General features: G+C 33.6%; 1 protein-coding gene across 1 annotated transcript in view; it reads left to right on the plus strand.

The window, feature by feature from the left end:
- Positions 1–15,267, plus strand: part of LOC106469369 — a 50,418-nt gene that overhangs the window by 9,115 nt on the left and 26,036 nt on the right. The window contains exons 5-13 of the mRNA XM_013929860.2: positions 2,777–2,803; positions 3,977–4,006; positions 8,014–8,040; positions 10,242–10,281; positions 11,434–11,480; positions 11,766–11,882; positions 13,322–13,390; positions 13,714–13,770; positions 14,647–14,686. Coding sequence (XP_013785314.1) covers positions 2,777–2,803; positions 3,977–4,006; positions 8,014–8,040; positions 10,242–10,281; positions 11,434–11,480; positions 11,766–11,882; positions 13,322–13,390; positions 13,714–13,770; positions 14,647–14,686 — 454 coding nt within the window. The remainder of the gene's footprint in view (positions 1–2,776; positions 2,804–3,976; positions 4,007–8,013; positions 8,041–10,241; positions 10,282–11,433; positions 11,481–11,765; positions 11,883–13,321; positions 13,391–13,713; positions 13,771–14,646; positions 14,687–15,267) is intronic.

The following is a 15,267-nucleotide window of genomic DNA, read 5'->3' on the forward strand; positions in this document are numbered from 1 at the left end:
GGTCTGGAGAATGCCTCACCAAGAGTTTTGGCTCAACCGATTGCAGTCAACTGTGAAGCATGGTGGTTTTAGCGTGATGGTTTGGGGAGCTGTTTGGGTTGGTGGGAGATCGAGCTTATTGGAATGCAACATAAATTTTGCGAAATACGTCGAAATATTGGAGGAAGGACTCTTGCCACTTTATTTCTCGGATTTCGTGAACAAGAACACAACGTTGTTCCAGAAGATGGAGCACCGTGTCACACTGCTAGAAACACCCAAAAGTGGCAGGAGGAAAATGGTATCCAGAAGTTGCCCTGGCGGAGCCAATCTCCTGACATGAACCCCCATCGAAAACCTCCGGGCCATACTCGACCGGAAATTCAAGAAACGAAAAAAAAACCAACTTTGAAAAGCGATCTACTCCAAGTTTTGAAGCAAAAGTGGGCGAAAATCCCACAATCTAAAATTGACGAGATGATTCTCACGATGCCCCAAAGGATCAACGAACTCCACGAAGCGAAAGGAAGATCTACTAGATATTAAATAAATTATGAATATATCAATTCATGTGAATATGAATGAAAAATTTCATTTTTTTCTGAAAAGGTGGTGTCTATTTACTTGTGACCATGCTGTGTACAGACTTTCTCCGCCCTACCAAATACATATATATTTTAATTTATATTTGGCTCATTTCAAGACAATAACACGGCCTCACATACGGGAGTAAACATTATACATTATGATACTACATTCCAAAACCAAACGAAGACGAATACTATCGAAATAAGGACACGAGAAAAACTTGCCACTGAGTTCTTACTGCTTCTCTAAAACTAGGTCAGTTCACGTCCTCATATAAATACATGAATATAATTAGGCCAAATGTTTCAGACATGCATGCAGATAATGTGTTTCATTTCGTATCAATGTATTAGATATTGTATAATAAGATGTTAATTACTGTACTGCTACACTACTAGTTAACTGCTGGCTAATGTACGTATAGTTTTAGATAATAATACTTAAAAATCGCCTAGAGCAAGATCAAGTGATTGGTTTGGTTTGTTTTGAATTTCGCGTAAAGATACTCGAAGGCTATCGGCGCTAGACGTCCCAAATTTAGTAGTGATAGACTAGAGGGAAGGCAGCTAGTCAACATCACACGCTGCCAATTCTTGGATTACTTTTTTTACCAACGAATAATGGGATTGACCCTCACTGTATAATGCTCCCACGGTTGAAAGGGCGAACATGTTTGGTGACGAAATTCTAGCCTGCGACACGCAGATTAGATCAAGATACAAAAGTGTGTCAGAAATATTACAACATAAATCTTTGATTTTAAACGAAATAAAATGACTAAAACTAGACATATCAGCCAAAAATAAAGGTACGTTTTATCATAAATACATAATATATCATAATTAAAATCTAATGTAACCGTGTTTTGAAAGAACACAGGAAAGGTGGTTCAGATAAACAAAAACACCGACTTGATATATATATATGACCCCATTCACTGTAAATATGAAGTAATATCATTATAGACCAAAAAAGAACATATAGTTCCCTAAAATGGTACTAGATGTCACCCCATCAGCTTATTTACTGCTCCTCCCTTAAAAGCCCATACGGACACTTTTCCTGTTGATTCAAAATTTTCCTTCGTTCTTTAATCATGGAAAGAGAGAAACAACAGTTTCTGAACGCCCCAGATTAGCTTTCAGGCTTTAGTTTGTTAAAGTCTTTTAAATCTAACTTCCTATCAAGAAAATAAATAAGTAAAAATTGTCCGTCCGGAACTTTTCTCGCACATTTCTCGATGAAACACTACAAATCTCATATTGTTGGAAAGGCCGTTGCTCGAGGAATCCGGACTGCATACTGGATTTTCCATTCAGAATAACCTTACCTGTTTTTTACTTAGTCAAACATTTTAGTGCAAAGAGTCTGGTATACGGTTGGTTGGTTGATTGGAGTTTATTGGCGCAAAGTGTATGCTATACGATGGAATAATGTCGTAGTTTAGTTTTTCATTTGCAAAGTATTTCACACAAACAACACTAAACCCGCTTGTAGTTTCCTAAAAAATGAAAATTACACTAAATACAATTGCTATGGGCTTTCTCGACTTATTTAGGTCTAAAATACGCATGCGCAGTCCTTTCAAAGCCATATGCTTATAACTTTGTTAACACGCATTTAGACGTTTTTGCATACTCAGCTAAGTTTGCCTTCATTACAACTTTACATTTACTTCACTTTTCAATAATGTAGTTTCAGCTCGTTTCATAGACTGCTATAAACACCTTTTAGCTACTTTTTTCTTTACTACAGGTTTTATTCATCATTTTTGTTAGTTTCTTTGTTTCAACTCGTAAAAGCATGTCACACACCAAATGCTCATAATTGTTTCATACTCTGTACGCTATTATAAATACCATTATCATACTTTATTGTTTGCCTTACATGTAGTTTTATTAAATACAGTTACGTCTACGTGAATTTGTTTCTATGATTTATTGACCAAATACGTAATGCCTGCAAGAAAGCATTTGCTTAAATGATGTGCGTGAAAATGATAGAATATAGAAAATTCAAGCGAATGATATGAAAATTACCGCAAATGTTTTACGAGTCGCGCCTGTTCTTAATGAAATCGCTTTTTCAATTACGTTTTACCAGTAATTATAGCTAGTACTTAACGCATGGATTAATTAAAAGTTATTGATTTGTTGACGAATTATTTCCAATAGTGTGTCATCAGAAAATGTTTTCTTTTTCTTTGCAGTTTGGAGAATGTATTCATGAGAAACAAGTGAGTTGTCCTTTTACCTGTAAATTTAATGCTATATAAAGATTTTAAAAGATAACTATTTCCTTCAGTTCGTTGGTACAGCGATGTATTATTGAACAATATTTTCTCTTCCATTTCTTTTTTTTTTTCTAGTGATATAAAATAAGCTTCAAAGACTGTTTGGTGTGGGTAGTATTCATTTATTTAGTTTTCGAGATAATATTTTATGATTGTTTAGTGTGTTTTTTTTAATAAGAGAGTTAAAAGCAGACAATTGTTGGAAGTTGTGTTTATAATTCATTGATGTTGAGACTATCAAGTGTCTCGTGCAATACATTGACGTCGAGAGTATATAGATTTCTAGAAGACTGGCAGACGATTAAGTGATAAACATATAAATAATGTGAGACGAGCGGAAACAGCAGACAGACAGAGCAGACGAGAAAGTAAAGTAGATATTCGGCCAAGGAAAGTTAAACGTAAAGTTGATTCATAGGAGTGAAAGACCTAACAGTTATATAGGCTTAACGATAAATATGTTAGAGGAAAACTAACAGTTTTGAAAGAGATAAGAAGTATAGTTTATTCCATCAAAACATAAGATATATGAAGTACGAGGACCAGACAATTACTGAAAGAGAAGTATACGACTGTGGTAATTCACGATATAATTGTAAGTGAATTATACACGGAAACTAGTGTGATAGAAATATAGAAAAGTAGTTTGGCATGTCAACTGAAATTCTAAAGCAATTTAACAGACCTAAGTGGACTTTTGGCAACAACAAGAGAACTATATAGATTTTACGATATGTCTATAATCTCTATAGTGTAAATAATTTGTTGTACATACGTACAACTTGTTCCGAATATATATATTATTTTGAAAACAAGTGGAGTGCGTGATGTTTATTTATCGTTGAATTTACCGCCAACAAGTCACAAACACCTACTGTAGAGGAATCCTAAGCCCAACAACAACACAGTGTATATTTATACTATTAAGAAATACAAGTAAAAGCCTTTAATTGACAATTATAGATATAGATATAGATGTGCTTAATACTTTCATTTTAATACAGACATTATTTTTTGTCAGAAAAAATAGTACGTTGTTATTTTTGTTACAAGAAGAAATTGGTATATTTATACCTAATGTCATCTTCTCATTATGTTTAACTTTTGTTTTTTCAGCAACCCGAGCCGCTACCACTCATACCCGAGGTAAGACTTATATATATTTAGAAACTACTCATTTCAACATTCGACTGTTTTATGGGGTTACAGTTATGTATTCTGCTGGTTATCATCGCCAAGTGACGTTAAGAGTGTTTATGCTATAAAATTAAACTGGTTTAATTAAATTCTTACAACGAAACAGATGGGAAGAATAAGCTGACACGTGGAACAGAAGTTGTCACTATGAGCTTGGCCAATATTGGACACATAATTATACACAACACGTGCAATCTTTGTAGAGAGCAAATGTACATAAAAGAACGCTCGTTTTAAATTATTAAAAACAACGACAACAAAAAAGTAGCAGGTAACTCCACGATGTCCCTCCGAGGGTGACCGATAAGGTTACGGCCTTAAAAACGTTTGAATCTTGGGTTCGAGTCCTCGCAGAGACAGAGTGCAGATAGCCCATTATGCAGCTTTTCACTGAGAAGAAAACAACAAATAACTCCACAACGATATGTCTGGGTTGTTTCTTTTACAGCTTCAACCTACCTACAAAATGAATTTGTTACATTCCTTACAAATAGGGCCCAGAATAGTTTTTGTGCAAAATAATTTGTTGGAATCCTGTTTGTTTGTAATTAAGCACAAAGCTACACAGTGGGCTATCTGTGCTCTGCCCACCACGGGTATCGAAACCAGGATTCTAGCGCTGTAAGTCCGCAGACATATGTTGAAATACTAAGAATGGCACTCATGCTACACAACTCTTCATTCTAAGTGAATCCTGACGTGCTTACGAACTATTTCTTTCTTTCTCTACCAAACAATTCTGCCTGAAACTGGCCTGGCATGGCCAGGTGGTTAGGGTGCTCGACTCGCAATCTGTGGGTTGCGGGTTCGAAGCCCCGTCACACCAAACATGCTCGTCCTTTCAGCCGTGGGGGCGTTATAATGTTCGGTCAATCCCACTATTCGTTGGTAAAAGAGTAGCTCAAAAGTTGGCGGTGGGTGGTGATGACTAGCTACATTCCCTCTAGTCTTACACTGCTAAATTAGGAACGGTAAGCGCAGATAGCCCTTGTGTAGCTTTGCGCGAAATTCACAAATAAATCTTCCTGAAACTTCGTAGCTGCACGACTTTGACTGAGTCTTAGCTTGCTAGCGTGACGTTCAAATTTCTCTCAAATATTTAACTTTAAAATAGTTTCATTGTTTTGTAGTAAACGAAAACTTTACATATGATTTAGTCTGGCAAAAGTAAAAAACCTTAGATCGTTCTCATTGTCAAGTTAAATGCTATATTCAATTCATACTTTTGCAGCGAGAAGCATATTACAGTAGAAAATTAACAGGGACCAAACTGTAAGCACAATAATATTTATTCAAATTGTTCTTTGTTTATTTAATACTACATTGATCTTATTCATTAATGAAACTCGCCATTTTATTATTAATATTTAGGCTTAATTGTTATGTTGAATTGAATCGTGCTTCCATATAGATCTTATTACATTATGTTGTCAAATTCTGTTGTTTTGATTTGGTATAGTTGGTGTAAGAATGACTTAAATACCAGAAAATTGCGAATACTGCGTTATGTTGTTAATTCAAAAGGCAGCTGTAGCTCAGGATATAAGATATTATTATTGTTTCACGCGACATAAATCTGCCTTTAATATTTTCTGTCTTTAATAAGTTTTAGAAAATTTGCACATCTCAAGGAAAACTTTGTCTAAAATAGAAAATTATGAAATTTTAATATGTTTTGTCACCGCTAGATGTCCCAGTGTACGGTAAGAATTCCGTAAGCAAACAATGATCTTGATACTCAAGAATTACTACCACTACTAACAGGTCCTGGAAAATTTGTAGATATTTTCTTCAACAATTATCTTTTGTCTTTAACTACTTTAATGTGTTTAAAGGGTTTTACCTAAAGCATTGGACTTAATATCTGTCTAATACAGTTTAAATAATCATTTAGAGACGCATAATCATTGAAAAATCCACTACCATCCTGAGAAAAAGAAACTGTGATTTGCAAAGGTTAATAAGACATAAAAAACTAGCTTGGAGTATTGGTTTATTTTGGCTATAAAAATAGTTTTTATCGTGACTTTGAAAGCGTCTGTTGACTCCTATGTTTATGTACACATAAATTACGACAGAAGTAATAATAAACAAGGCTTGAGTATGTTATATTAAAAACGAGTTTGGAGTCTCACCACGTTGTAGCAGACCATGTCGCCACGTCCCATCATGGTTCTATCTGACAACTGTGCATCTCGACAACAACCCTATAAAATAATTTCCGTTAAAAAAAAAAAGGCTCGGTCGAAAGGCTGTCATGACTATAGCACACCACTACACCCTACAGAGATTCCATATTCCATCTAGTGTAAGAGGATGGCGATTCCCTAACTTCAGTTTTAACAGCACGATTGCAAAGAAATCCATAGGCACTGCATCTGGTAACTTAACCGGCATGTCTTGGTATAGAATAGTGTGAATGTCTATTTCATTCTTGAGTTGTTGACGTATACTCCTGTTGAACTTATATGACGTGAAAGCAATTTGTGTATACGCGACTTGTATAACTTTTTCAGACGGAAATTCTTCTTGATTATATTGCGTACTGTTGCCTGGGGCACCATGAAGGCTTTCATCTCTGACCTTTGTATTCGTGAATTATTACCTGTTACAATACATCTTATTTTTCTCACCACAGCTAGGGTGTGATTAGACGATCCTGATTCCCCAAGTTATCCATAATTATTTGTTTTCCAATTCCGTTAAATATAATGGATATCATCGTCTTGGAGATTTAAATCTGAACACAGCTTTATGACCTGAGTATATAAATATTTTACGTTGGAAAGGACTGTTGCATACCTTTCCCAAAACGATCAGTTTTGGTGACATGAACTACCTACGAACGCCAAGCAATGTCAAAGTGTAGTTCTGATACACTCCGTACCACCATAAATGTATATCTGCTGTGATTATTACGTGACTTGCTGATTTGCATATTCAAAATTGTTATAATATAACGTAGATGTACATAAAATATGAATATGCCAGGTGGCATGAAATGCAATACTAGTTATAGTTCAAACAGGATGATTGGATCATGTGATTAATTTAAAACATTTGAAAAGACACTTGATAAAGATTGACTGGATTTGAAATAATGCATGAGGCTGCACCTATTGATACTAAGGAAACATTGTTTTTGCAGCATTGCCTAAAATCTTTTTAAAGTAGTTGGAATTGCAACTATAAATACGAAGATGAATTTGTAAAATGTTTACTGTAATGTGAAGTAACGTTAAAGTGATAGGCCTAACGTTTGATATATACATTAGAGTGAAACCACAGTGGAAAAAGAAATAAAGAAACGTGTATTCCGTCAAAGCGAAATTCTAAAGTCATTGAATCAGCCTGAGTGCACTTTGACAAAAGGAACTTAGGATCTTCAGAAGAAAGAAGACCACAATCATAAGTGAGTCACATCAGACTAATATTGCGATAGTATTAGAGAAAATAGTTCGGCTTGTCAACTGAGATTCTAAAATAATGGAACAGGCCTAAGTGGACTTTTGACAAGAAGAGGAGAACTATACATATAGTGATATAAAGTTTGCGATAAACATATATTCTCTATAGTGTGGACACTTTATTGTATATACGTTTAACTTGTTCCGAATATACATTATTTGAAAACAAGTAAAGTGTATGCTGTTTATTCATCGTTGAATTTATCGCTAACAAGTCACAGACACCTACTGTAGAAGAATCCTAAGCCCAACAACAACATAGTATATATTTATACTATTAAGAAACATTAGTATAAGTCATCTATTTCGACAATTGGCAATAAACAAAACAAAACCCATATATAATATTATTTTCTAAAATCTGCCAGTCTTATACTCCGTAAGAACTGTACATGGAATGTTAGGGTTAGTCTTTTTTATTTGTAATTTCTTCTTGATATTATGTTATCCATTTTTCGTTTGTATGAATAATTTCTTTTTGTATTTCAGGAATGTACCAAGCTCTATGGAGGAAGGGTAATCTTTTTTTTTTTTTGTAATTTGCGTCTAAATAAATTTTAACTCTGGCGGCAGTTAAGACAGTTCTTTTAAAGGTGATATACTTTCAAGAAAAAACTCACTTTCGAAGCTTATTATAGGTTAAATTCTAGAAATAACTTCGGAGGAATAACGTAGAATTTGTTGTTCTTATAAATATATGAATTTCAGTTACAGATATATATAAAACGAGAGGGTATATTTAGATCTCAAATCGGCCAAGAGATGGAGCTATGAGCTAAAAGTTTGTACTTGAAAAAACTCGGAGCCATTCTATGAGCCACTATGCCTCGGCTAAAAAAATGTTTGACTTGAAGTTGAGCCTAGATAGTGCAAGTCATTTAAAGTTAGCAGGACTATCCAAATCGTTTACATTTCTAGACTGTTAAAATCATTTGAAGTTATGCCTAGACTGCCCAGGTCATATTTCAAAATGATACAGCCTTTAAAATATTCTTGTTTCACTGGCTAGCCAACTTAAAATAACACAGAAATGTTATTCTGAATTTTATCTCTTATTAATTTTGCACCTGTCAACAAACTTATTTATTGAATTTGAAGAACAGTTACTTGGACTGCCATACCACAGAAACTTATCTATTGTTCTTAAATTGTTTGTATATTTTTACGAATTGATAGCAGTATGAAAGGTATTTTTTCTTTGATTCTGTGTGTAGTTTGATTTATTTCTTATTATTTGAAGTTATTGAGTTGTTGGTAGTTAGAAAGTTTATCTTTATATCTTTAAATTACAATTACCAAATTAATCAAGACATACCCAGAAACAGAAATTTTATGAAAACATTACGTAAGAGTTGAACAATATTTGATTTACATATGTTTACTATAGGTTACGAATTGTTTCATAAGCTATTTGAAACACACACTATAAAACAGCGTGTAAAATGAAAATGACACCCTCTGTTCAGTGGCTGAAGATATAACACATGATATGCAGAAGAAAAACGTTTAATCATATACAGCCATTGGCTCTGTTGGGTTACAGCTAAAGGTGATTGCTAACCTGGAGGGGAATGTAGTGTCAAGTGTACATGCTTTATTGGGACAAGTGTTTAAGTGAATGCTTTAACAAGTATGCCGGTTTCACGTGGACAAGTGTTGAAGTGATTGCTTTATCAAGTATGCATGTTTCACGGGGACAAGTGTTGAAGTTAGTGCTTTATCAAGTATGCATGTTTCACGTGGACAAGTGTTGAAGTGAGTATTTTATCAAGTATGCATATTTTACGGGGACAAGTATTGATGTGAGTGCTTTATCAATTGTGCATATTTAACGGAGACAAGTGTTGATGTGAGTGCTTTATCAAGTGTGCATATTTAACGGAGACAAGTGTTGATGTGAGTGCTTTATCAAGTGTGCATATTTTAAGGGGACAAGTGTTGATGTGAGTGCTTTATCAAGTGTGCATATTTTAAGGGGACAAGTGTTGATGTGAATGCTTTACCAAGTGTGCATATTTCATGGCGACAAGTCTTGATGTGAATAATTTTTTGTGATGGTTTCTTGAAAGATATTACTAAATGAGAGGGCGAATCACTCACAATTTTCAGACGAAACGTGTTGGAATTGAGTGGACAAATAGAAAAGCATATGTAGATGACCAAGCGTTTAAAAGATACCTCCCCCCGAGTCTACAAACGATTTTATCACATGGCTTAAGTCCCACGAACAAGCAAGTTTATCTCATTGTTTAAATCCCAAGAAAAAGCAATTTATTCAACAATAAACGTAGGAACTGATAATAAAAATTATACATATATATTGTAAAAAACATTTCTATGTTAGAATAGAAGCATAAATCTGGAATTAACATTTTTTTTTTGTTTTTGTTTTTTTTTTCATTTTATAAACACTACTTTTCTTAAGATAGACAAACTGGAGTGTGGATGGTTGTGTCTTAGTTACACGAACAAAAATAATGACCAGTGCAACTAGTCTAGCAGAAGAATTAGGTTTACTGAAAAAATATTTCGCACTTAGATTTATAGGAAACGAGAGCAGTGTTGTAATTGCTACGATAATATAAATTATTCACGTTTTACTGATACGATCAGGTTAGAAACAAAGTAGAGGTCTACTGTGAAAGAGTGTATACGTCATAAACGATTCCGTTGCATTTTTGTCAATGTATTTTAATGATAAACCTTTACTCTTCCAGTTGGCTCGATTGGGGAAAAGGGTGCGTCAGTATATCTGTAGTAAGTTTATTTGATCTTTTATTTATTAATCATTTAACGTATCAATTTTTTATTGCGAGATCTTACTCTTATCAATAGTGTACGTCACGTGGACTATTTGGCATCTTTTAAGCAGCCGATTTTACGTATGTTTTACTTCACAATTCCTGTCTTCATTTTTTCAGCAATATGAAAAATCGTGTATATTTCCTTATGTGATTATTATAGCTTGTGTTTCCGGAATATTTCGGGAAATTGAGTTTAATGCCTTTTTTTTTTTGACTAAGTTCGTAGTCCACTGTTACGTTTGAACTTAGGGTTAAGGCCAAATTTTAGCCAAATGTAAAAGGTCAATCAATCTTAACGTTGTGATTTACAGGACATAGAGACCAAGTTACATGTTAAGTGGGTTTTATAAAAATGTAGTTTGTGAAGTTACTGATAAAGATTCGAATTATTATACTCGACAGTACTTACGATAAGTCCATCCTATATGTATCATCTTCTTAGTACACGATTAAGCAAAATTACGTATGCATTTAATGGAATTAACAGAAGTTTTGTTTAAAGACATTCTAGAAATGTTTGTGTGACAACGCATTGTTTTGGATCTTCTCCATAAAACGCTACCTTCTGAGTAAACGATATTTCACCCCGAGTCGGCGATGCTATCTATAAGGTGATTAAACATAACCAAGGTTCATTTGTTCTATTGACATGGTTTTATGTTGAACATTTTACATCACTTTTAGCTTGCTTATGAGCATGATGTCTACATGTTTCATCTAACAAATTGATATCAACATCCGATTAGAGCAAGCTACTTACGTAGATCAAAAATTAAAATCAACCCGTTAATGAGTTAAATATGCTGTTATTAAGTTCTTACATATAAATATTATAATGCAGTTGTTTCACCTGTTGGGTATACCCTTGATGTTAACGATGTTTTCGGCCGTAAACCCAAGAATATCTCAAAAGGTTTGGCAAACTTAGTTAATTTAGGTTAGTCCTAAATGCATATATTAAGCCAGCAATGCACAATAATATCTGTAATAAAAGTATAATTTTCTTTAACCAAAGTATTTCTCATTCTGTAACGAGGATATTTGTCCTTTCGTAACTGAGTGAAACGTTCGCTAAGAATTAATTTATCGTTGTCTCTCTGTACAGGTAACAAAGCACGATATGACTGCATAAGAAGTAACTCTCCATCAGAGGTAACACCCTAACTTCTCTAAACTGTTTAAAAGTTTAGAAATCTTGTTTAAAACAAACAAATAACTTAGACATTGGATATTTTGAAAATTATTACTGATTTTATAAGATTTTTGCAGTTTAAAAAATATAAAAAACTAAAAAATGTTAGGGCACAACTAGGGTATATATTTGATAGACCTGTTACCGTGGTTATCAATGAAAATGAATTTCCCATGTTATTATTATACATATTTAACAAAACACTCGTTTTATTATGCAATCAAATGTATTTATTTTTATTTCAGAAATTAGAAGTTATGGATAAATGCCGTCAGATGGCGTTCCCAGATGTCAGCGCAGATGAATTTTTCGGCGTCTTATGTGACAATTCAGATCCTTCAGTTGTAGAGAGCTCTGGCGAGGTAAGAATTTGCAGCGAAAAGCTATAAAAGGTTTACTATGTAACTTGACCTCACACACGAAAATATTGTCCATTTGAAAATAACGAGTAATTAATCTAACTTGAGTTTTTATGCGTAATCTGACCACAAACGCGAAAAGATGGCCCCTTTAAAAATAAGAACTAGTGAATCTGACTTGAGTTTTCATGTGTAATCTGACCACAAACGCGAAAAGATGGCCCCTTTAAAAATAAGAACTAGTGAATCTGACTTGAGTTTTCATGTGTAATCTGACCACAAACGCAAAAAAGTGGTCCATTAGGAACTCTAGTAACAGATGAACCTATCTTGAGATCATTTGATAGTTGACATTGGAGGAAAACGAGTAAAAGATAATGTAAATGAAAAGTTATCAAACGTATGAAACAGTTTAACATTTGTCTAAGTACTTGGAAAAGATACAATTCTGGTTGCAAATTATGTTGAATGGCTAAAGAATAAGTAGTGTAATTACCACCGCTTTTTCCACTGAAGTAAAGAATGAAACGAAGAGTAACATTAAAATACCAGACGATCTTAAATTCTATATGTGGTTACACTAGTAAAGTATATGAATTATTATGATGACGTAATCGAATGAGTGCATTGCACATGCATTACGAACACTTCTGTGTTTCACGTGAAAGAAGGAAAGAACGTTATTCACATGATAAGTCTCTTAGTTTTCAGTAAAAAAAAGTCTTTAATTGCCTCATAAATCTGGGAAACTATTCGGTAGTTATTACAAACCAAGCACCAGTTGGTGTCTCTCAAGAAAACCCATTACCAATCGTAAGTTGTATTCAGAAAGATTTGGACATGGTACAAAAATCATATACTGAATACCTAAATCATTTTTTATAAAAATATAAGATTGGAGATTTGAATGTATGCCACTGAACAGGATATTGTAAGAATCAGTGAACACTGCACAGAACAGCTATTTGTAGTAGCTTCGTTTAGGGATGTGTTTTATAGGTTGATTGAAAATGATAGAAAAAAAATAGTGACCATTTCCTGTGATAATTTTTGAGACACCCTATACGATATTGAAACTCTTTTAAATAAAAAAATATGGTCCTCAATGTGTCTATGGTTAAATTGTGTTTTCTATTGTTTGGTTGTTATTAAGCACAAAGCTACACAAAGAGCTATCCGTGCTATGCCCACCACGGGTATCGAAACCCGGATTCTAGCGTTGTAAGTCCGCAGACATACCGCTGTGCCACTGGGGGGCATTGTTTTCTAAGGACAAGAAGGTTTCAAGATATGATCAGATAATATTTATGTTAGAAATAGTGACTTTTGTAGTTTAACTAACGGGTATATATACATATATTAGGAAAAGATAGATTATTCTGACAGAAGTAGATAGATAGACTGATGAAGGTGTAAAGTTTAAGCCTGGTTTTTTCTCGCAGTGGGGCCTCTGTATGAAGAATAACACAAAAAGCACTCGAGGTGTGGGTGGGCCGCTTTCTTTCATACCGGTAAGTTATGGATTTTTTTATTGTTTTATATTAACATACAGAAACTCCATATTACCTTTGTTTATTGTGTTTCTTCTTATTTAACGCGCTATAAGGTATTCTTCCCACAGGCGAGTTTAATTAATTTTTCAAAATTGTAAATAGCTGTAGTGAGTAATTTTAAAAACTCCTGCTTTGGGCAAATGAAATTCTTCTTCGAAAATGCACTTACAGGAGGACACTAATAGTAGGGGCTAGGTTAGAGTGTAATAAACAATATAATTGCTTATAAGGACGGAGAGTAGTTGTGTAACCCTTGTAAACGATACGTATTGTTTATCCAGGAATGTCACCGTGTCCCATCTTCATCGATCTCCAAAAAACGCATCCAACAAGCACAGGTAAGTTTGACGTTCATAACACGTGACAGTTATGTTGAAACAACAAACAGCATAAAATATCTAGCATTCAGTTAGATGGTGTAATTTCTGTATTATCCACTTATCCTTTCTTCATCCACCTATCAATCAATCCATTCACCCCTACTTCTGTCAATCCATACACCATTCACCCGTCCTTCTTCCATCTACCCATTCAACCATCATTCTATCAATCACCCATCCAAAAATCAATTTACCCATTTACCCCATTCTTCCGTCCATCCATCCAAAAATCAATTTACCCATTTACCCCATTCTTCCGTCCATCCATCAATCTATCTATCCATTTACCTCTCACTCTTCCATCCATCTTCCACCATTTATCCACACACCCTCACTCACCTATCCATCTTCCACCATTTATCCACACACCCTTCACTCACCTATCCATCTTCCACCATTTATCCACACACCCTTCACTCACCTATCCATCTTCCACCATTTATCCACACACCCTTCACTCACCTATCCACCTCCCACCATTTATCCACACACCCTTCACTCACCTATCCATCTTCCACCATTTATCCACACACCCTTCACTCTTCACTCATTTATCCATCTTTTTCTGTCTTTCTTGATATAACTTGATGATTAAGGATTTTAGAAATACAAAATGATTGTTTCATTCTATCTATTTAATATTTATCTTTGATTACCATTAAAATTCTGACAAGGTAATTGGATTTATTTCACATTAACATTCAACGTTTTTTAAATGAAATTCAAACATTTATCTGTTTTAAGCAATATGGCCGAATAATTTTCTTCTAAGTAGGCGAATTGTCCTATCATTAGGTTCACTGGCATGTAAAATGTCTACATTTTATTGTTTAGCTCGAAGACAAGGGGAAACAAGTTCAAAAGTTTTTATGTGGTAAGTTTCAAATAGACAGTAGTTTTGATTAAATATAAATAGACTTTATTTACAGTTTTATTGATATTTAAATATTGTAGGTTAAGAACAATAGTTTTGATTAAATCTAAATAGACTTTATTTACAGTTTTATTGATATTTAAATATTGTAGGTTAAGAACAATAGTTTTGATTAAATCTAAATAGACCTTATTTACAGTTTTATTGATGTTTAAATATTGTAGGTTAAGAACAAAAGTTTTGATTAAATCTAAATATACTTTATTTACAGTTTTATTGATCTTTAAATATTGAGGTTAAGAACAATAGTTTTGATTAAATCTAAATATTCTTTATTTACAGTTTTATTGATCTTTAAATATTGTAGGTTAAGAACAATAGTTTTGATTAAATATAAATAGACTTTATTTACAGTTTTATTGATCTTTAAATATTGTAGGTTAAGAACAATACTTTTGATTAAATATAAATAGACTTTATTTACAGTTTTATTGATATAATATTGTAGGTTAAGAACAATAGTTTTGATTAAATCTAAATAGACTTTATTTACAGTTTTATTGATTTTTAAATACTGTAGG

The sequence above is a fragment of the Limulus polyphemus genome, unplaced genomic scaffold, assembly GCF_000517525.1.
Source record: "Limulus polyphemus unplaced genomic scaffold, Limulus_polyphemus-2.1.2 Scaffold3450, whole genome shotgun sequence".
NCBI classification, from domain to species: domain Eukaryota; kingdom Metazoa; phylum Arthropoda; class Merostomata; order Xiphosura; family Limulidae; genus Limulus; species Limulus polyphemus.